Source organism: Ambystoma mexicanum, chromosome 3p, assembly GCF_040938575.1.
Source record: "Ambystoma mexicanum isolate Mex_15411 chromosome 3p, UKY_AmexF1_1, whole genome shotgun sequence".
Lineage (NCBI taxonomy): Eukaryota > Metazoa > Chordata > Amphibia > Caudata > Ambystomatidae > Ambystoma > Ambystoma mexicanum.
This window is the reverse complement of record NC_090925.1, coordinates 713431079-713454545: the sequence shown is the minus strand read 5'-3', so window position 1 is coordinate 713454545 and position 23467 is coordinate 713431079. Positions and strand designations below refer to the sequence as shown.

Sequence of the window (23467 nt, the reverse complement as noted above, 5' to 3'; positions counted from 1 at the left end):
AATCACATTTAGGTAGCAGGAAGAACAAGATTTAAAACATTGCAAATGACCAACCTCATTTCTGCAATGAAATGTTAAATCATTCATCAACATACATTCTCATACAAACATCTACATACAACAATACATTCACAATAGTTTGTTTTATATGTAAAAAACATTCAAATGACCACATGAAGAAAATTTGAAGAAAATGTCATAACATTTCAACAGTTTAAGAACATGTCATCGAATATTGGAATGGATCTAGATAGTAATTTTTGCAATTTATTTGATCACATCTCCAACAATCTTCGGTTTCCGGCTGGTTTCAACGTAATGGTATTAGTTACTCTGTGTCTTCATCAGGGAAGTTTTGTTATAGCTGAACCCTTTAGGGGTAGAGGACATGCTGAGTGTCTTGTTCTCGTGTTAGAGATTTTAGGGCTGCTAAAGGACACACTACAATTGCAGTGAACAAAATAAGGATTTGGTGAGCCAGAGATAAAAACAGCTCCTGGACGTCTTGCATCCTTGAGTGAACAGGAGCCATCTCTGGGGAATGAGGTGCTTGTACATAGCCTGCTGCACATATTCTTCCATGAGGTGTAAACGTTTTGTCGATTTCATATGACACATTATGTTATAAATGACTTGCAACTGTGCCTCAATGCTCCTTTATACACCTTCCCAAGCACACAGAGTTAATGTTGAATAGGTATGTTTGTATGGCACCAATTCACTTAGGGAGTCAGATGTACCTCCTATTGTTAAGCCTACAAGACTCTCCTAGATTGTAGTTTCGAACCATGAAATAATTGAGTCTTGTTTTCTTGCTTAGGAGGAAGCGTGGTGAGAAAGGGGAGTTGGTGGAGACTGTGGAGGACGTCATTGTTCGCAAGCTGACAGCCGAAAGAATTGACGAATTGAAGAAGATGATTAAAGACACACAAGAACAATACAGGTAAGAATTAATATACTGGACATTTTGTACATCATGATAGTGAAGTGATGTTCAGTGGGTTTCTGAAACACAGTAATGCACAGGTGTTCCAGCACACTTTGTTGGAGAGGATAACACACACACACATTATGAGACACAGTTATAAACGAGAAGTATTTCTGAAAGACGAAAGAAAGCATGGGGGTGAAATTGATCTTGATACTATAGTTGAAGTATTTACAATGGCTGAGGGGCGCCAACATCTACAACACTAATGGAAAATGGCCACTCATTAGGGATCTGTACACAATCGTGAAGGGAGCAGCGTTATTGGTGATTTCGTACTCCATGCAGGGGGGACATTACTGAATGGATCTGAGAATTTCATTTTCTAGAGCTGTCGCTCTGTCCAAAGTGCACAGGTGGCACTCACTTGGGATGCAGTCATCGTAGTGGTGGAGCTTACTGGGGATCGAGAATGCCAATCATGTGCTTACTTTGACTTCATGACTGTCAAGTGCTCACAGTGTATCAAGAGACATGGGGTAAAGAGGCACTACTCACGAGAGTCCTAGAACCTTTGGTGGATGAGCATGCTTCAGTGATGTCCAGAGTCTCAATGACTGAGGAATATGGTCACTTAAGATCAGGATCAGAGAACCCATTGTGAAATGGTGGTTCTTGCTGAGAAACTGGTACATGGTGGGAGATGGGAACACCTCTTTCTTCGGATCCAGAATGCCATGATGGAGGATGGGCAAATCACTGGGTGGCACTCACCTGTGATCCTGAATACAATGATGAAGGATTGGCTGCTCACTGAGAATTCAGGGCTTTATTGTGCAAGGATGCTTGTTGGGGATATGGTAAGCCTTGGGGGATGGGAGCTGTGTCACTGTGGATCAGGTTCATTGGGAATACAGAGGGGATTGAGAAAAGCCTAGCCAATAATGGTGGTCACTTGAGATCTGGGTCACTGTGTTGGAGGGCGTGGCACTTACCGGGAGTCTGAGACACTACATTGGAGGGGTAGTCATTGGTGATCGAAGACACCTTTGTGGAAGGGTAGCAGTCTGTCCGAGTCTAGAACATCATTGTAGGTTAGCTAGGTTTTACCACTATGTACCACACTATGTAACAACACTTCGAAGGGATTGTGTCCTCCTACGTATTCCTTATCTTTGATAATACGTTTCCAGCTTGCTGGCCTCAGAAATGTTTTCTGTAGAGGGCGCTGCGCGTCGACGTCCGCCGAGTCGATGTCCCTCGACGGCCACTGTATCGGCGCCGACGTCACCATGCCCATAAATAGCCACGTGCTGCGTCCGTTGCTCAGTTCCGTTTTTCCGCGCTTCGTGGGGCCTCGGAACGTCGTTGCTCAGTTCAGTCAGGATAACTCTATTTCGAGGGGATTGGGTCCTCTGACGTATTCCATATCTATGACATGTAATCACCACAGCTGTGCTGCTTCGGAAACTTTTCGGCGTCTGCGTCCTGCGTCGATGACGTCGATGCGCCGTCGTCGAGGACCTCCTCCGACGTCATCCGATGTGATAAGTAGGACGCACGACGCCCATAGCCTCAGTTCCGTTTTTTCCGCAAACGTGTTGCTTCGTGTTTCTCGGTTTAAACGCCTCGACTCTTTGGAGTTCTGTTCTTCTCGGTTCTTCGAACCTGTTCGTTTGTGAATATCCTTCTGAAGATGTCTCCTTCGTCTTCGACCCCGCGTCCCAAGAAGTGCGGGGAGTGTGGGTCCAAGATGTCGGTGACGGACTCGCACGACGCCTGCCTCTGGTGCTTCGGGGAGGCCCGCGACACGGATGACTGTATCGACTGCCAGTCTCGCTCACGTCCAAAGCCTTACGCGTACGTAAGAAGAAGTTGTCGGTAGGTCGGGTGTCCAAGCCCCGGAAGTCGAAATCTGCGGGTCTTTCGACGGATGATTCGAGGGGTGACTCTCTGTGTCATCGTCGGAAGTCTCGTGGGTCTCCTTCTAGGAGTCGGTCTCGCCACTCCTCAGCCTCTTCGAGGCATTCTCGGAAGCGCTGTCACCGGTCGTCTTCCAGGTCCTCTTCGGAGGGCTCTGCCCGGCGCGTCGCTTACCCCTCCAGCCGTGTGACGCCGGAGGAATGGGCTTCCTTCGGGAAGAAGATGCTGGCGATTCTTGAGTCGCAGGGTACTCGGCCGTCCGTGCCCCCGAGTGGGGTCGGTCGTGTGAGGTCGAGAGACACCGCTCGCAAGAGTGGTCGGCACGAGTCACGGGAGAGGTCCCTCGTTCTCGACGTACCCGTTCCAGGTCCCGGTCCTCGACGCGTTCGAGACCGTGTGCACCTGTGAGGTCTTCGAAGAAGGCATCGACGTCTGTGGCGTCGAGGGCGTCAACAGGCTTTCTCGAGGCTCTGGCTCCGAGGAAGTCGTCGATGCCGTCGACGCTCAGGTCGTCGAGGGACACGCTCGGGGCTCCGGCCTCGAGGGCTGTGTCGACGCAGCCGATTCTGGAGGCGCTGCATCTGACGTCGACGCCGATTTCCTCGACGCCGATCCTCTCGGCGTCGATGCCGGTTCTCTCGACGCTGGCGCCGATTCGCTCGACGCCATCGACGCCTTTCGTGTCGGAGGTACCCCCGGGCACGGGTGGACCCCCTAGGAAGGCTCTGGTTAAGAGCAAGCACTCTCGAGTGCCTTCTTTTCGCCACCTGGACTATATTTCAGAGGCGGATGAGGATTCTGATGGCCTGGTTCCTAGTCAGGTTCCGGATGAAATTGTCTCGGGCCATAGTCAGTTTGACGAGTTGAGACAGTCACTGCATGATGCCAGTGGACTGGACACCTCTCCGGAGGTGGAGTTTTGTAGGCCTGAGCCTGGCTCTCGTGCTGATTCCTCGTGCCGGCGCCTTATCACTAGGGTTTCTGAGTACTTGGGATGGTCTGCTCCCCCAGGGGAATTTGTGCAGGATGATCTGACAGACATCCTTGATGTTGGTCCCCCAACTGACCCGGTTCTGCCGTTCCATATGGCTTTACAGAGAAGGGTGGCGGCGGCTTGGACTGCTCCGGAGAGTCTCCCGGCGGTGGGCAGATCCTTGTCGCGAAAATACCGTCCAGCCAGTGGCGACCCCTGCTACTTGACCAGGCACCCCACTCCGGAGAGTTTGGTGGTGCAGGTGGCCACGGCCCCGGCGAAGCAGGCGTCGTACCCTACCATCCCTCCTGATAGGGACGACAAACGTTTTGATGGCTGGGCGAAGAAAGTGTTTTCTTCTGGTGGTATGGCGCTTCAGGCGGCCAACTCCATTTGTGCCTTGTCGCGTTTCACGCACACTCTGTGGAACTGTGTTGCGTTAGCGGCTGAACATATTCCCGAAGGGGACGAACGGGATGGTTTCCTTGCTATGGTCCAGGATGATAAGGATGCCATGTGTGAGTCTGTTCAGTCGGGTTTGGACTTAGCTGAATGCGTCAGTAGGTCCATGGCGGCGAGCACCGTGATACGCAGGTTTGCGTGGTTGCAGAAGTCGGGGTTTGCTCCTGATGTGCAGTCCCGGCTCCTCAACATGCCCTTTGACGGTGAACACCTTTTTGGCAGCAAGGCTGACGAGAGCCTTAAGAGGTTACAGACCTCAAAGGCTGCAGCAAAGTCGTTGGGCGCTGCAGTTCGCCAACCTCCGCCTTTTCGTCCTAGGGGACAGCAGTGGAGGGGTGGTTCCTTTCGCTATTACTCTTCCTTCAGTAAAGCGAGAGGAGCTGGCAGTCAAAGAGGCCAACGAAGGGGTACCAGAGGTGGACGACAGGGTACCCGTGGTGCCAAGGCCGCTCTGGCAGTTGCCTCTTTGCCCTCAGGTAACGCTGCAGCCGCTCCCACTCAGTCGTGAGGCCATGTCCCATGGTTCGCCGGTTGGGGGAAGGCTGGCGCAGCATCTTGTAGAGTGGCATGCCATTACTTCAGATGTGTGGGTTCTGGAGATCATAACCCACGGCTACTGTCTTCCCTTTCGGCACAGGCCTCGCGACAATCCACCGGGGAACCTCTCTTTGCAGAGTCCGGATCCGCTCCTTGCGCAGGAAATTCAAGCCCTGCTGGAGAAAGGCGCCATAGAACTGGTGCCTGTAGCGGAGAGGAACAAGGGATGGTATTCCCCTTATTTTTTGGTTTCGAAGAAAGACGGGGGATTGAGACCCATCATGGACTTGCGCGGTTTAAACAAACTCCTCAGGAAGGTCAAGTTCAAGATGGTTACTCTCTCTCAAGTCCTCCAGGCCCTTCAGCTTCAGGACTGGTTGGTGTCACTCGACCTCAAGGATGCTTCCTTCCATGTGCCGATCCATCCCAAGCACAAGAAGTACCTGAGGTTCGCGGTTGGCGACTCGCACTTTCAGTTTCGGGTCCTGCCGTTCGGATTGACCTCCGCCTCGAGGGTTTTCACCAAGCTCATGGTGGTGGTGGCAGCGCATCTCAGGCAAGGGGGGATTCACGTCTACCCCTACCTGGACGATTGGTTGATCAGGGGGAGCTCTCCCGAGCAAGTCCTGGATCATCTGTCGGTCACCTGTCGCTCCCTTCACAGGCTGGGCTTCTCCCTCAATTTAAAGAAGTCCCATTTGACGCCAACACAGCGGCTCCAGTACATCGGAGCAGTGCTCGACACTTCCCTGGGGCTGTGTTTTCCTCCCCAGGTGAGGGCTCTTCACATTCAGCAGATGGTGCACAAGTTTCAGCATGCCCAGACGCTCCCAGCGTTCGAGTTCTTGAGGTTGCTCGGCCTCATGGCATCCTGCATTCTTCTGGTGCCAGAGGCTCGCCTGCGGATGAGATCTTTGCAGTGGGCACTCAAGACGCAATGGTCGCAGTCCTCCGGCAGGATGTCGGACTCGATTCAGGTGCCGTCCTCGGTCGCCCGGGACCTTCTGTGGTGGGCCGTCGAAGGCAACTTGATGAGGGGGGCTCCATTTTGGCTTCCCTGGCCGGAGGTGACGATCGTGACGGATGCATCCCTCACGGGATGGGGAGCTCATGCCAACGGGCTGACAGTCAGCGGTCGTTGGTCTCCGTCGGAGTCCAGACTCCATATCAATCTGTTGGAGCTGAGGGCCGTCAGGCTAGCCATGAAGGCTTTTCTGCCGTCTGTGCGAGGGAAGAATGTCCTGATCCTGACGGACAACACAGTGGCCATGCACTACCTCAACAAAAAGGGGGGGGCAGGGTCACTTCCTCTGTGCAGGGAGGCGGTGCAGCTCGAGTTCTGGGCCATCCAGCAGGAAGTTTCGATCTCGGCAGTTCATCTGGCCGGAGCCGAAAACGTGACGGCGGACGCTCTGAGCAGGCAGAGCGCGATCTCTCACGAGTGGGAGTTGGCTCAGGAGATTCTCCTGGAGATCTTCGCCCTTTGGGGGACCCCTCAAGTGGATCTCTTCGCCTCCAGTGTCAACCGGAAGTGCGAAAGGTTTTGCTCGCGGGAATTTCCTCCAAAAGGAACCTTAGGAGACGCGTTCGTGGTGGAGTGGTCCTTCCCGCTGCTGTACGCGTTTCCTCCAGTCCCCGTCATCCCGCAAGTGCTGCGGAGGTTACGGAAGTTCGGTTCCCGGATGGTCCTCATTGCCCCGGCGTGGGCTCGGAGGACATGGTACCCGGACCTTCTCGACTTATCCATCTGCCCTCCACGTCGTCTTCCCTACCGAGACGATCTGCTCTCACGGGAGGGGGGTCAGGTTCTCCATCCAGAGGTCAGATCCCTCAACCTTCACGCTTGGCTTCTGAAAGGTTGAGGTATAAGGATTGGGACCTCCCTGAGGACGTGATGGAGGTGTTGCTTTCGGCCCGAAGGCCAGCAACAAAGTCTCTGTACCGTTGCCGTTGGCGTAAGTTCTGTGACTGGTGCAGAGTTCAGAATGTGGATCCTTTTGCATGTGACATCCCCATGGTTCTGTCCTTTTTACTTTCGTTGGCCCACAGGGGCTTGCAAGTGGGTACCGTTAAGGGTTACCTGGCGGCGCTGTCCATCTTTAAGCGCTCGTCTGAAGTGTGTTCTTACTTATAAAATCCCTTTGATTTCACAGTTCCTGAAAGGGCTCACTAATGTGTTCCCTCCGTCACCTTTCCTGGTGCCCGGTTGGGATTTAATCCTTGTTCTTAAGTTTCTTATGGGTGCTCCGTTTGAGCCTTTACATTCTTGCCCTTTGAGGCTGTTAACTCTGAAAACTGTGTTTTTAGTTGCGGTTACTTCCGCTCGCAGAGTGAGTGAGTTACAGGCACTTTCAGTTAAGCCTCCCTTCACTGTATTTCACAAGGACAGGGTTGTCCTTAGAGTTCGTCCTTCTTTTCTTCCGAAGGTAGTGACGGAATTTCATTTGGCCCAGAAGGTTGTTCTTCCGGCATTCTATCCTCCTCCGCATCCTGGTAAGGAAGAGGAGAGGCTCCATAGGCTTGATCCTAGGAGAGCTTTAAGCTTTTATGTTTCACGCATGTCCCGGGTCAGAGTGGATGATCAACTCTTTATTGGTTACGCTGGAAAGCGTTTGGGGCATGCTGTGACGAAACAGACTTTGTCTCGCTGGATTATTTTGGCCATCTCAGAGTGCTACCGCTTGGCGGGTAAGGATCCACCGGCTGGCTTGCGGGCCCATTCTACCAGGGGTATGGCTGCGTCTACTGCCCTGCAGAGGGGTGTTCCTATTCGCAACATCTGTGATGCAGCCACCTGGGCTTCAGTACATACATTTGTACGTCACTATTCCCTCGATTCCATCCGAGCACAGGATCTGGCCTTTGGCAAGGCGGTCCTTTGCTCTGCTATTTGATTGGCTATTCTAAATTTTGATTCTAAATTCTTTCCCTCCTCCTTGCTTTGGTACTGCTTTGGGAGTCTGTCATAGATATGGAATACGTCGGAGGACCCAATCCCCTCGAAGAACAAGTTACTTTCTTACCTGGTAACGTTCTTTCGATGGGATGGTCCGACGACGTATTCCATATCGCTCCCGCCCTGCCTTCCCCGCTGCAGAATTTCTTTTGCGATTGCAGCTTACGTTCCGCAAGGCTTTGTGTCTGACTGGCAGTTGACTTATGTCACGTTCTGGGGGAAAAAACTACAACTGAGGCTATGGGCGTCGTGCGTCCTACTTATCACATCGGATGACGTCGGACGTCGGAGGAGGTCCTAGACGACGGCGCATCGACGTCATCGACGCAGGACGCAGACGCCGAAAAGTTTCCGAAGCAGCACAGCTGTGGTGATTACATGTCATAGATATGGAATACGTCGTCGGACCATCCCATCGAAAGAACGTTACCAGGTAAGAAAGTAACTTGTTCATCTACTGGAATAAATACCTACTCGTTCTCGATGGCATCTTCATCGGAACTGATGCCGCCGCGATCTGGCTTCAAGAAATGTCGAGACTGCGGTAAAAAAATGTCGATAACGGATCCACACAGGTTCCTCTTGTGGTGCTTGGGAGCCCGGCGAAAGCCTTGAAGGAGGGCAAGGGGAAGCTCGAGAGAGGTAAGTCAGTCAAAACCTCCTCGAAGGTTTCTTCGGCTGAGTCGAGGCATTCGTCTCCTCGCCGTCGAAAACATTCCCATCCTAGATCTCGAAGTAGCTCCCACCATTCGTCGAGATCAAGACACTCAAAAAAGAGACGTCGAAGATCCCCTTCCCAGTAGGGGTCTCCTGTCCCACAAAACACAGCTCTCAGGCTGAGTGGGAGGAATTCAGAAAGAAAATGTTAAGCGTCTTCGAGAAAGAGGCCTCGACCCCCTCGAAGACAGCTGAGGGTGATACCCCGGGTGAAAAACCCAAAAAATCAAAACACCGCGAGTCGCAGCACCCGGCGAAACATTCCACCCGAGAGCGCCACGAGCCATCGGGTAAGAAGGCACCATCTTCGATGCCGTCATCGAAGATTCCTTCGGCGCATGGATCGGGGCCATCGATGCCGTTGTCGAAGGGTTCCTCCACGCATCGGTCAATCGACTCAGCGCCATCGTCAACGCCGAAATTGACGCCGATGAATGAGAAGACCAAGGCTACTCCACAGCCAACGGTGATTCCAAGGGCCTCCGGCACGACGCCGAGACCGTCGTCGATGTCCTCGAGTAAGATCCCGATCCTCTCGAGTTCTTCGAGACCTCTTCCACTTTTCTCGACGCAGTTCTCGGCGCCTTCGAAGCCTGTCACATCGGCGTCGACGACATTGACGTTTTCTCGCCCAATAATGACGAGTTTGGCTCCTTCTACCTTAGAGATGGGTTTTACACCATTTCAGAGGTCAGAGTACCCTGGACTATCTTCAATTTATGAAGATGGGGAAGATTCTGACCAGGAAACATTTGGGTTACAGAGGACCACACTGCCTATTTCAGAGGATTTCACCTCTTAGGAAAGAAGGTTGAAGGACCTACAGGAGTCACTACATGAGGCAAGTGGGCTGGACACTTCCCCAGAAGTGGAATTTGTTAAGCCAGACCCAGGGGAACATGCCGAAAAACCCTATAGAACCCTTATGGCAAGAATTATTGAATTTATGGGTTGGTCTGCGCCTTCGCCTGTTTTTCAACAGGATGACTTAACAGACATATTAGACAAAGGTCCACAGGAGGACCCGGGGGGCGTGGCTTGGAAGCCATGTGAAAGGACGTGCCTGTACGGGAGCTCCCGCTGATCCGTACATAATCCGACTGATACCGCGCAAGGACCGCTGTGATTTGGCAGAAAGTGGGAAGATTGTGAACATGAAGTCCGGCTGCACGCGAGGACACATTTTTACACGGGTTCGTGGTCCGCACGTGTACTTAAGAGCCGAATGAAGCACTGGTGGCGAGATCTTGACTGACGACAAAATGGCCGCCGCCGCTTGATGAGGGGACAAAGGAGCGGTAGATTGGGACCACAGCATACGTGCGCCCTCTCAGCGGAACGAAGGGGGCAGCGCGACCTGGCCCATCTGGGGGGAGCGCCGTACAACAGCGGTGCCTGAGGCTGTTGGCCGAGCTGGGACTCTCAACTGAGTCGTGGTGTATGGGCACGGGGCCACCCTGGCCTAGACCGGAGCGCGGCCAGAAGGACGCTCCTGACTGGAGATATGTCGAACAAACCTCTGAGGGCGAAGAATAAGCAGCCTACGCTCGACGAATACGCCAAGACGTCGCCCGGCCTAGAAGGTGCCAGGAGCACGGATAAAGCTCAGACCAAGGAGATGGCCGCCGGGGGTGCGAACCAGGAGGTCCTCGCTGCGATCGCGGACCTGAAGGCGACGTGGGAGACCAAGCTCCAACTTCCTGTGGTCGAATTGAAAACTGCGTTGTAACTACAGGTCGGGGCGGTGCAGGACGACGTGAACCTCCTGAGGCAGGATGTACGAGCCCTTGCTGAGCGCACGGAAACTCTGGAAAAGGAGATGGGCCCTACTGTGGCGGACTGCACTGCATATAAGCGCGATATCCATGCCCTGGTGCAGCGGGTGGGTAACTTGGAAAGTAGGGCCGAAGAAGCGGAAGGACGCGCTCGGAGAAATAACGTTTGCATCGTGGGCCTGCCGGAGGGGGCTGAAGGCCAGAACCCCACGGAGTTTATTGAGAACTTGCTGCTGCAGGAGATCACTGGGGGAGCCCTGTCGCAGGGGTTTGCGGTGGAGAGGGCGCATAGGGCCTTGAACAGAAGACCACCGCCGGGGAACCCACCTAGGCCTGTGATCGCCAAGATCCTTAACTATCGGGATCGGAAAAGGATCCTTGAGCACTTTCGTAAGGGGGGCACCATACAGCGAGGAGAAGCGACCATTACTGCTTACCCCGACTACACCCTGCAAGTGCAGCGTAGTCGCATGAACTTTGGGGCGGTCAAGAGGCGATTGCGGGCAGCGGGGTACAAGTATATGTTGCTTTACCCGGCCAGATTGAAGATATTCTTTAAGACTAAGATACTGTTTTTTGACACTCCGGAGGAGGCCATGGAATGGCTCGATGCACAAAATTGTCCTCAAGAGCCAGATGAGCGGATGGCGGATGGAACGGGAAGAGATAAGTGACGCTGCGGGCCCGGTTGGGATATGAATATTGGGACTGGAATATAGTCGGTAGGACTTTGTTATGGTAGTGTATGCGTTAGGACTTCGAAACATGGTCCATGTGTGCGGATACGGAAGTGTGGGAGGGGAGCCTCCGGCGACTGTTCTTTGTACCTCAGTTTGAGTTTAGGTTGTCACGGTGTGTGGGGTGACACCCTGTCGGGTTCTCTACTTGGGTTCCAGAGAGAACCGAACACAGGGATGCCTGAGATCCAGGGATGGAGCTGGGCGTTTGGTTGGATTAGGGGGGAGTGGTGGGTCAGTTTTTATATGAGCCTGGGAGAGAAACTGGGGATGGGAGCCCTTGCGGTAGGGGGGAGGCGAGTGGACTTGGGAGAGGGATGGGAGCTACTGATACATCATGGGGGACCTTAGGATACTAACGTGGAACGTTAGAGGGCTTAACAGCTACCTTAAGCGTAACAAGGTCATGTTGTACCTAAAAAGACAAAAGATAGATATCGCCTTGTTACAGGAGACACATCTGACAAGGGATAAACTGGAACTGGTGGGGAGAAAGTGGAGAGGGACTGTAGTTGGATCTACATATTCTGCCTATGCTAGAGGTGTGCTGATTTGGGTTGCACCACATGTCCCGTTTAAGCTACTTGGGGAGGTTGTGGAGTCTGATGGGAGGCTGGTCATGGTAAGGGGGCTTGTGGAAAATAAAGTAGTGTGCATTATAAATACCTATGCCCCCAACCGGGACACGGCAACATACTTTAGGACACTGACCACTAGACTGGGTGAAGGGATGGGGGGTCCTGTGATTTGGGGAGGGGACTTTAATTGTGTACTAAACCCCAAGGAGGACAGGTCAGATGACAGGGTGGACAGGCCCAGCCCGGCGGCTAGGGTACTGCAGGCGCTGCTGGTAGACCTTGGCCTGGCAGACGTGTGGAGGACGAGACACCCTGGTGTGAGGCAATATTCGCATTACTCGGCCCCGCACCAGTTACACACAAGGCTAGATTACTTTTTCGCCACGCCGGACGTCGTCGCGGAGTGTGACCAGATAGACTACAGGGCGAGAGTCCTTTCGGACCACTCGCCCCTGGTCATGCGTTGGCGGCTTTGTCCCCCACGAGCGCGAATTCCAACATGGCGCCTTAGGGCGGAAGCGCTCAGGGACCCAGTCTTCAGAGAGGAAGTGAGGGAGGAGATAGTTGCTTACTTTGAAGCGAACACAGGCAGCGTCAAGTCTGCTGGTACTTTGTGGGAGGCCTTTAAGGTTGTAATGAGGGGGGTTGCCATTGCTAAATCAAAAGGATTAATGGGAGGAGTCCTGGCAGATCTGCGTAGAGCCGAGATTGAGTTGGAGAGAGAGCTGGGGGAGGGGGGGACGGACACGGAGGAGGTCATTAATCTGCAACAGAGGTGCGCAGAACATTGGGACAGGCTTTGTAATCTGAATTACAGGAAGTACATTGAGAGGTTGCATGCCGGGGGAGACAAGACGGGCAGGCTTCTTGCTTGGCTGTATAAGAGCAAGACCCCAAGATCCCAGATCCGATCAGTTATCACTGAAAAGGGAGTGGAGGAGGACACCCAGGAAGGGGTGAATCGAGCATTCGCGGAATATTATCAAACATTGTATGAGGATCGAGAGGGGGGAAGCCGGGAGGAGATAGAGGTAGTACTTGAAGCTTGAAGACATAGGCCTGCCCAAGATAAGTGACGAAGAGCGAGAGGAGATGGATGCTCCGATCACTTTGGAGGAGCTGCAGGAGATTGTGCGGCAGCTACCCACTTGTAAGGCCCCAGGAGCGGATGGGTTCCCCAGTGAATTTTATAAAGCGTATGGGGAGGAGGTGCTCCCGCCCATGCTGGAGATGTTTAATGAAGCGTTCGAGGTGGGGCGGCTGCCGGAATCACTCAGGGAGGCGATTATAGTACCGCTCCCCAAACCCAATAAACCGGGGCATGATTGTGGCTCCTACCGGCCCCTGTCGATGCTGAACCAGGACAGTAAGATCCTGACAGCGGTCCTGGCGGCCAGAATGCGGAGGGTAATAGGCAAGCTGATCCATCCTGACCAGACGGGCTATGTCCCGAACAGGAATATTACTCACAATCACAGACGCCTTCACAGGGTGGTGGAATGGGGGGGGCAGTGAGGACAGCGAAATGGCGATAGTGGCGCTGGACGCGGTTAAAGCGTTCGACTCCGTCCGATGGCCATGGCTGCTGGCGGCTTTGAGGCAGTTCGGACTGGGACCATGCTACATGAGGTGGGCCGAGCTATTATATAGTGCGCCTCTGGCTAGGGTCCGTACGGGTGCAGTGGTGTCAGATAGATGGCAGTTAGGCAGAGGTACCACGCAAGGGTGTCCTTGGTCCCCAATGTTGTACATACTGGCCCTCGAACCCTTAGCAGTTTACCTCCGGCAGCAGTATGATCCGGTGGGCATAGAGGTGGGAGGAGAGTGGCATCTTATATCCCTGTATGCAGACGATATGCTGTTATACCTGAAACATCCGGAAGAGAATTTGCAGTATATCTTGGAGGTATTGGAGAGGTACGCCTGGTTGTCCGGCATAGCGGTTAACCCTCAGAAATCCGTATTATTCCCGCTAGGCAGTTATGTGGGGATACCGGCGGAGAGGTTGCCGGTGCTGCGGATTCCGTGGGCAACGAGCTCCTTCCGGTACTTGGGCATTGACGTGTATCACACAACCGAGGAAGAACACAGGTATAATACTGAACTAGCTGTGGGAAAGATTGAGAGGTGCATGAGGTTCTGGGAAAGATTGCCTTTAGCTATGATGGGTCGCGGAGCTATGCTTAAAATGGTGGTGCTGCCCAGGCTCCTGAATTACTTTAATAACATCCCGTATATGATACCTAGGAAGTTTTTCGCTAGGTTACATAGCGTGTGTAGGAATTTCCTGTGGCACGGCACGCGCAACAGGGTCGCATTATCGAAATTGCAGAACTCTTACGGGAAAGGTGGCGTGAAGCTGCCGAACTTTGAGGCCTATTATATTGCGGCGCAACTGCAATATGTGGCTAGGTGGCTTTCAGATGAAGAGACCCCCGAACATAGGCTGCTAGGGAAAGACTGTTCCCCCTTCTATCTGCGGGAGGTGATCTGGGTGACTGGCTCATGGATGAGAGAGCGTCCTAAGATGCTAGCCCTTGGCAGGAATATATGGCGGCGGGCCTGTCGGATGATGGGTGACCCCTTGCCGTGTATGCCGCAGTTGCCTCTGATCGCCCTGGCAAAGGAGGACGGGCAGCTGAGAACTATTATCCGGACGTATTGGGAGTCAGTGGGATTGATCACTATGGGCGACATCTGGCAAGATGGGACCCTGATGGAGTTCGATGAACTGGAGGCAGGGTCGGGGCTACACAGGGGTCAATATGTAACATATCATAGAGTGGTCCGGGAGGTCCGGAGCACGTGGCCCGAAACTACTTTGGCCGATGAACCGGATGCCACGCTGGAGACGATGTATGACGCATCAGAGGGTGGACACGAGGTCTCTAGGTTGTACGAGATGTTGATGACAAAGGTTGGGAAGGATTTGGGGCACCTGAGACTGGAGTGGGAAGCGGAGATGGGGGCCCCGATGTCGGATGGGATGTGGGAGCGCGCCCTGGGGTACCACAAAAAGGTATCGAGGAACGCCAGGTTCAGGCAGATACAGCTCTATATTACGCACAGGACATATATGACCCCCCTTAGAATTTCCAAATTTCTAGGTAGTGGGCGCCAGGCGTGCCCCAAGTGTAACGAAGAGAATGCGGACATGATACATATGTTCTGGGCGTGCCCAGTGATTGCAACTTACTGGGGTGAAGTGGCGCGGAGGCTGGCAGGGAGGGGTATCACACTTAAGGTGGATTCGGCTTGGGCCTGTCTGCTGGGAGGGTATCCCAGGGCGCGTAAGCTTCGGCATGTTGAGAAACTTAAAGATCTGGCCTATGTGCTTGCCAAACGTAGGATAGCCATGGAGTGGAAGAAATGTCACAAGCCGCGAGTGGAGGTCTGGTGGCGGGATCTCCAAAAATGGGCGGATGCCGAAACGACAGCGTGGAAAGATGGCAGTATGGCAGGGGATGGGGAAGAAATAGGCTCTCTCACGGCATGGAAGTTATTGTTAGCTGAGCTGTTTGGTGCGGGATCGGCCTCGGCTGGACTTGAGAACGATGAGGCCCCACCGCACGGAACGGACACTGATGGCGGACACTCTACAGGCTCATAGGGGGGAGGGATGGGGATTGCAGTGCCTTACTTTTTGTTTGTTTGGTTTTGTTGTTTGAAGTGTTTTATTTATGTTTCGTTGTAATGTTGTTTGGTTGAGATAAAATAAAAAATATATTTAAAAAAAAAAAAAAGGTCCACAGGAGGACTCTGTGGTCCCTTTCCATGCAGCCTTACAAAGTAAAATTACATCTAATTGGGAAACTCCTGAAGTTATCCCTGCGGTCAATAAAAGATTGTCAGCCAAGCATAGGGTAGCGGCTGCTGACCCTGAACACTTATCAAAACACCCGACTCCAGAGAGCCTGGTGGTTCAAGCGGCAACTTCATCTAGCAGTAGGACCGCTTACCCTACTGTCCCACAGGATAGAGATGACAAGAGGTACGATTCTATGGCAAAGAAAGTCTTCTCTGCTTGTAGTATGGCGTTGAAGTCCATCAACGCCAGCTTTACGCTCGCCAGGTTCAGTCACACACTGTGGGAGTGTGCTTCATCAGCGGCTGACTGCATACCCGAAGGAGAGGAAAAGGAAGCCTTCCTTAACATTATTAAAGATGGCAAAGATGCCATGTGCCAGTCACTTCAAACTGGCATCGATTCCGCTGACAGTATCAGCAGGGCCATGGCGGCAAGTACAACAATCCGCAGGCATGCGTGGTTGCGAAAGTCTGGCTTTGCTCAAGATGTACAGGCCAGACTTTTGAATATGCCCTTTGACGGCTCTTCACTATTCGGAAAAAAGGCTGATGGCAGTCTGGAAAAGTTGCAGACTTCTAAAGCAGCAGCAAAATCTTTAGGAGCTGCTATCCGCCAAACTCTTTTTCGCCCCTCAGGAACCTCTGGGAGAGGAAAGTCCTTTCACTATTATTCCGCATTCGGGAAAGGCAGAGGACAGCCGGCTCAAAGAGGCCAAAGGAGATCCACCCGAGGTGGACGGGTCAAAGGTACTAAGGCCGCAGCAGCAGCATGTCCCTCTTTACCCTCTACATCTGCATCAGCCGCCCCCAAACCACTCTGAGGCCTTTCCACACAATACACCTGTAGGGGGCAGGTTAACTCACCATCTGACAGAATGGCAGGATATAACGTCAGATGCTTGGGCATTGGAGACAGTTGCCCAGGGTTACTGCCTACCCTTTCTACACATCCCCTAGAGTCATCCACCGGGGAACAGCTCTCTAAAAGTTCCAGATCCGCTCCTCTTGCAGGAAATTATAGACCTGCTAGAGAAAGGTGCCATAGAACCGGTACTTGTAGCGGACAGGAACAAGGGCTGGTACTCCCCCTACTTTCTCATACCAAAGAAGGACGGAGGACTGAGACCCATCCTGGACTTACGAGAATTGAACAAGTTCCTCAGGAAGGACAAGTTCAAGATGGTAACTCTCTCTCAGATCCTTCAGGCCCTCCAGCTCCAGGACTGGCTGGTATCTCTGGACCTTCAGGATGCTTATTTCCATGTGCCAATCCATCTCAAACACAGGAAATACCTGAGGTTCGCAATTGGCGACTCTCATTATCAATTTCGAGTTCTGCCATTTGGGCTGACCTCCGCCCGAGGGTCTTCACCAAGCTGATGTCAGTAGTGGCGGCGAGTCTAAGGAGGGAAGGGATCCATGTCTACCCATACCTGGACGATTTGCTGATCAGGGCTGTATCTTCGAAACAAGCCCAGGCCCAGCTCGATTATGTCTGCCACTTCCTTCACAAACTGGGCTTCTCCCTCAATTTAAAGAAGTCACAGATGATACCATCACAGAGACTCCAGTTCATTGGAGCGGTCCTGGACACTTCCCTGGGAAAAGCCTCGCCACCAGAGGTGAGGGCTCAAGATATTCTACAGATGGTCACCAAGTTTCAAAATGCCCAACGTCTCCCAGCCTTCGACTTTTTAAGGTTGCTAGGCCTCATGGCATCCTGCATCTTCCTTGTGCCAGAGGCTCGCCTGAGAATGAGATCTCTTCAGTGGGCACTGAGAAGTCAGTGGTCGCAATTCTCAGGGAGAATGACAGATCTCCTCCGGATTCCGGACAAGGTAGCCCGCGACCTTCAATGGTGGGCCTATCCAGAGAACATCTTGAAAGGAGAACTGTTTTGGCAACCATGGCCAGAGATAACAGTAGTCACAGACGCCTCACTCACTCCATCGGAGTCCAGACTACACGTCAACCTATTGGAGCTGAGAGCGATCAGACTAGCGCTGAAAGCTTTCCTGCCATCAGTACAGGGGAGAAATGTCCTGATAATGACGGACAACACGGTGGCCATGCACTACCTCAACAGAAGAGGAGGCGTAGGGTCACTGCCACTGTGCAGAGAGGCAATGCAGCTCTGGTTTTGGGCAATTCAGGAAGGAATCTCTCTATCGGCAGTCCACCTAGCCGGAGAGAAGAACTTGACAGCGGACGCTCTGAGCAGGCAGAGCACAGTCTCCCACGAGTGGGAGCTAGCTCAGGAAGTCCTTCAAGAGATCTTCGCCCTTTGGGGAACCCCTCAGGTGGATCTGTTCGCCACAAGCACCAACAGGAAGTGCGATCTGTTCTGTTCAAGGGAATTTCCCCCAAGAGGAGCTCTGGGAGACGCGTTCGTAGTGGACTGGGAGTTTCCACTCCTTTACGCGTTTCCACCAGTCCCTGTTATTCCTCAAATGATCAGGTGGTTGAGAAGATTCCGTAAAACCATGATCCTAATTGCCCCATTCTGGGCCAGGAGAACCTGGTACCCGGACCTTCTAGATATGTCCATCTGCCCTCAAATCCGTCTTCCACTCAAAGAGAATCTTCTCTCGCAGAAGGGAGGTCAGGTTCTCCATCCAGACATCAGAACCCTCAACCTTCACGCTTGGCTTCTGAAAGGGTAAGGTACAAGGATTGGGATCTCCCTGATGACATCATGGAGGTGTTGCTTTCGGCCAGAAGGCCAGCAACAAAGTCTTTATACCGCTGCCGTTGGAACAAATTTTGCAGCTGGTGCAGGGAAGAGAATATCGACCCTTTTTCATGTGGTACACCAACAGTGTTATCGTTTCTACTCTACTTGGCAAACTCAGGCCTTGAAGTTGGCACTGTAAAAGGCTATCTCGCAGCGCTTTCTATCTTCAAGCGCACTGCAGAGGAACCATCGTATTTCAAACTTCCTCTAGTGATACAATTTCTCAAGGGATTAACTAATGTTTATCCTCCAAAACCATTCCAGGTTCCCTTATGGGACTTAAATTTAGTCTTAAACTTCCTAATGGGCACTCCATTCGAACCACTTCACTCTTGTTCGCTGAGATTTCTCACGCTTAAAACTGTCCTATTGGTAGCACTAACATCTGCTAGGAGGGTGAGTGAGCTACAAGCTCTCTCCTGTAAACCCCCACATACAATTTTCCACAAGGACAAAGTTGTCCTACAGGTGAAGCCTAATTTCCTCCCAAAGGTGGTTTCTGAATTTCATATTACTCAGAAAATTACCTTACCTTCGTTCTACCCTCCTCCCCATCCGGGGAAAGAGGAAGAAAGGTTACATAGGCTGGACCCAAGGCGAGCTCTCAGCTTTTACATCAGCAGAATGGCTAGGATCAGCCAAGCAGACCAACTGTTTGTAGGATACTCAGGTCACAAGTTGGGACTACCCATAACAAAACAAACCATCTCCAGGTGGATTATTTTTGCCATTCTGGAATGTTACAAACTGGCAGGGAAAGAGCCACCTCAAAATCTCAGGGCTCATTCAACCAGGGGTATCGCAGCCTCTTCGGCTCTCCAAAGAGGGGTACCGGTCCGAGATATATGTGTCGTCCGCACATACATTCACAAAATTCCTCCACTAGTCAAGAGACCAGATTTGGCAAGGCCGTATTACATTCGGTCCATCCCTAAAGGGATACATAACATTCTCACTCCCACCTCCAATTACATGCCACTGCTATGGGAGTCTATCAAAGATAAGGAATACGTCGGAGGACACAATCCCTTCGAAGAACAAGTTACTTCTTACCTTGTAACGTTCTTTCGACGGGATGTTCCTCTGACGTATTCCTTATCGCCCCTCCCATCCATCCCCGCAGTGATACTTCCCTTGTGGTTGCAGCTTACGCTCCTTCAAGGTCAATAACCAATTCAGGCATGACTTTTCTTATGCTACAAAACGGAACTGAGCAACGGACGCAGCGCGTGGCTATTTATGGGCATGGTGACGTCGGCGCCGATACGGTGGCCGTCGAGGGACATCGACTCGGCGGACGTCGACGCGCAGCGCCCTCTACAGAAAAATTTTTCGAGGCCAGCAAGCTGGAAACGTATTATCAAAGATAAGGAATACATCGGAGGAACATCACGTCGAAAGAACGTTACAAGGTAAGAAGTAACTTGTTCTTTTGTGGTCCCCTTTTAGTGCACACCTTGATTGATTGGTCCTAAGTAGTATACTGACTTCTTTCGTTTCTATACACACTGGCAGTTTCAGGAAAAAATGCAAGACGGCTAGTGTATAAATAAACCAAACTATGAGATTGAACGTTGCACCCTACACTTATTGCGCAATGCCCAATGTGCTTTTGCTTTTTTCCTAATATGGTTAACCCCATCATGTATATAAATACTACTTGTGCCCCAGAAATCCCCTAGGCCCCTTCAAGTTATGGTGGCCCAAGGCTCCCTGTGTCTTTATGCATGTTTCCTTGCACAGCTGGCTATCTGGACCCCCTGGTTGTTGGCAGCCTCTTTAGTTTTAATGGGCCCAGATTTACACCAGTGGTGTCCCTACTGGGGACCCCTGTGCATATCCAATACAGGGTTCAATGGCCAGTTCCTACATGAGATTGAGTGGGATATGGATGTTGGGATGTAAGGTCATAGCTACACCCTGCCTCAGAGTGAGAGCAGCAATTGCCAAAACTAGATATGACCAAAATTAACTGGGGAAACCAAGCAGAGACTCTCACCCTGAGTGACAAGTCCTCTCGTCTGAGGGCGGTTGCCACTGCACTTTGACTCTTTATTTATTTACAGGAGTAACAATGCTCTTTTGATTACAAAAGAACGAACAATAGATAATAAATCAGATTTGATAGAAAGCAGTGCGCATCTTACAATGGGGTTAGTTTGAGGTAGATTCTGACCGGTTTGGGGAGCGGACTAAATGGAACAGTCACCAGGGACAATACATAAGTGGACATACACATATTAAGGACAACCAAACATTGGACATTTTTAAGTGCAGGGGAGTGCGGTATGGCCAGCTGTGCTTGGGATGTGACCATGATGGGTGAAGTGCTAGATTGGAGGCAGAAGAAGTGAGGGACAGAGGCAGGGTAGAGGCGATGGAAAAATGTTAGCGAGCAGGCATATGAGAGGTAGGTTAAGAGGGTAACTCTGAGGCGAGTAGGTAGACACTAGTTAGATATAGGCTTTCCTCAAGCCCATACTCAATGATGTGTAGCACCAAGAGCAGTCTGAAAGAATGTCAACAAATCCTCATGCGAGACTCAAACCTGGTCCTACGTTGGCTCCTTGGAATCTTGGGGTGGCATGCCCCTGCATCCCCTCTACCAGCTGTTGGTACAACATGAGTTTCTGCAGGGATGGAGTTGGAGCCAAGAATCACTGCTACCACCCTTACCCGGGCACCCTCGCCACCTTCTAGGTTGCACCCCTGGACCTCCATTCTTTTAAGTTCCACACTACTCCTGCACTGACCTCACTGCATGGGACTCGTACCTCCTCCTGCTTTTTCCACCTGCCTTCTGTCACCACACCCTCCTTGATCCTTTTTGTGCTTACTGTATTCGTTCCCTCCTCCTCTTCCAACTGTTAGCACCTCCTCTTATTTGCCACCGCCGCCTGATTCGCACCACCTCCTCCTGATATAACCACCGCCTCCAGACCTTCCCCACCTCCTTCTGACTCCTCCCCCTGCTGCTTCCAACTTCCTCCACTCTTCCACAGTCCTTGAATTATGTGCCAGACTCTTCCAACTACCAGTCAAAAACTGCTCCAACAACCCTCACTGGCTGAGTGAGAGGTTGCCTTTTTATTGTGCTTTGGACCCTCACTTTGCATTGGATTTTTGGCAAGGGATTATAGCTGGGATTCCCAACTCATTCTGGCCGGATATGGGGCTTTACAGCCATTATTTATTTATTCTGGTAGCAAAAAAGGTCTGTCTGGGCTCTGAGGGCTGAGGTTTATCCTGCCTCCCTTAATCAGCGGGTGTATTTGTATACTTATTTTCTAGTTTTCCCTGGTTTTCATGGATGCTAGGTGAGTTCCCTAGACACCTAATTGTGAGCTTTTGTTAAGATGGGGTTTTAGGTCCCTCCATGGGGAAAGAGGTCTAGTACTCTTAGTATGACTGTCCCCTGTTAAGCGGAAGGGACCTACGGAGAGTGACGTAAGGATTCTCTCTATCAAACCCTGTACCCATCACCCATTGGCTATGGGAGGTACCAGGCTGCCCCCTGAGTCACTCCTCCGATATCTCCCAGAGCAAGGCTGGAGGCTTTGTCACAGTCCTCAGGGGCTACTCGAGGCAAATAACAAATTACAATCCGAAAGAAATCCAGAATTGATATCAGTACTCTGAGGCGTCAGTCACTTACCTGAACGTCCTCCTCAGTACACTGTTTGCATCATCGGCACAAGATGTGCACCTGAAGCCAACCGGGCAGCTTCACCATACAACAGCTACAGAAGTTCATTTTCCTAATGTGACAGTATAATCAAAGTGGCTCCACACCAGTCCCTGTTGCTGGAAGTGCCTCCATTTTTTCAGCGGACTTGTTTCTGGGCAACCAGAACACAGGAACCGCTGCAGCTATCCTTTTAACTTGCAAGGACTCAAGCATTGAATTTTAATGTTTGGAAGTTGCTGAGGATACTATACTAAGTCAGCATTAGGAGACAGACACTGTGACATTTTGTTTCAAGGTTTCTTTACTGTTAAGTGTTTTAAACCCTAATATATTCCTAAAATAAGAATAAAAGGGTGTTTTTTAGGATGGCTCACAAAGTTGGTTAAGTGCACCGTCCAGAAAACCTAATCTAGTGTGGATTCTTTCCCTTCCACTTTGACCACAAACAAAAAATATCCTATGAAACACCATAAGGTTTCCTCTCCCAAACATAGCTATGATGAATGTCTTCTGACCCTGCCGTGATGTCACCACTTGCCATCACTTAATGCGTATGTGTTCCCAAAAGAAATGTGTTTTTGTACTTACCTGCGTGGGCATCTGTTGCTTGTCAAGCTGCTGAGTTTATTTGTACTTGATACCAAATCTCTGATCTCCTTATGTCTCAACGAAGCAGCCTGTATGCATTTCCAGGAGAGAGTTTAGTTATTAGACTTGTGCGTCAAACCTTTGTAGGCCCACGAAGGTTGCCCTCCCAAAACCCTTCTGACCTACAGTTTATTATATTTGGAGTGTTCATCACTGAACTCAAGTGGTCAATATTTACGGATTTGAACAATTAGTTCTAGGTTTGATGGGGATCTTTAGGATTCTGGGCAAAAGATACTTTGGCTGTCACCTGGACACTTACTTGACACTGGGACATGTGCCTATTGTCAGCAGGGATATTTGTAGCATGCATACACTGCAGTGTTTGCCCGAAGACATCCTCCAGGGCTGGCCCTTTCACTGAGCACACTCATATTTGCAAGGGTTGACAGAATTGCCATACCAAACATAAACAAATGAAAGCACCTTTACTATTGAGCAGTTCTGCTTTATAGTATCTTTGAAGTGTTGTAATGATTTGCATTTTGAACTTGGTATCCCAGATCGCAGCTAGGTCATGAATAACTGGCCTGTTGCAAATGAGTTATAGAAAAACAGAGAAGCAAGAAATGGAAGAACATTTTTTTAAGGTGCTGAAAATCATATAAACCCCTGTCAAAAGTAGAATGGATAACAGAATTAAGTAAATTGTCAGGTAGAAAAGGTGTTACTAGAACAAAAAAATAAGGGTCATTTACATGAGACAATATGGGGCAGATTCCTGGGGAAATTGCTCTGTAAGTGGCAGTGGTTTTACACATGATCTTTATATTCCTGTACATGGGTTTGAGGAAGGTTGAGTGGATTGGGGTCACATATTATATGCATATTTATGTTTTGTGAGGAATCTGGTCAGTTTGTTCCTTCTTCCCGGGATAGGGAGGTGAACCCGCTCTGCAAGACCCTCCCTAGGTGTCTGTGCAAGTGGGACCTCACTGGGAGTGACTCCCCTCTTGGAGACAAGGACCCCTAGTCCAATGAGGACCTGCCAGTCCCGACTACAT

The 23467-nt window shown here is 51.2% G+C and overlaps 1 protein-coding gene across 5 annotated transcripts in view; it reads left to right on the top strand.

Moving 5' to 3' along the window:
* BRD8 (bromodomain containing 8) overlaps positions 1 to 23467 on the top strand; it is a 1405947-nt gene that overhangs the window by 277217 nt on the left and 1105263 nt on the right. For all 5 annotated transcript variants that reach the window (XM_069651557.1, XM_069651555.1, XM_069651554.1 and 2 more), the window contains exon 5: positions 821 to 943. In XM_069651557.1, the coding sequence (XP_069507658.1) occupies positions 821 to 943 (123 nt within the window). The remainder of the gene's footprint in view (positions 1 to 820; positions 944 to 23467) is intronic.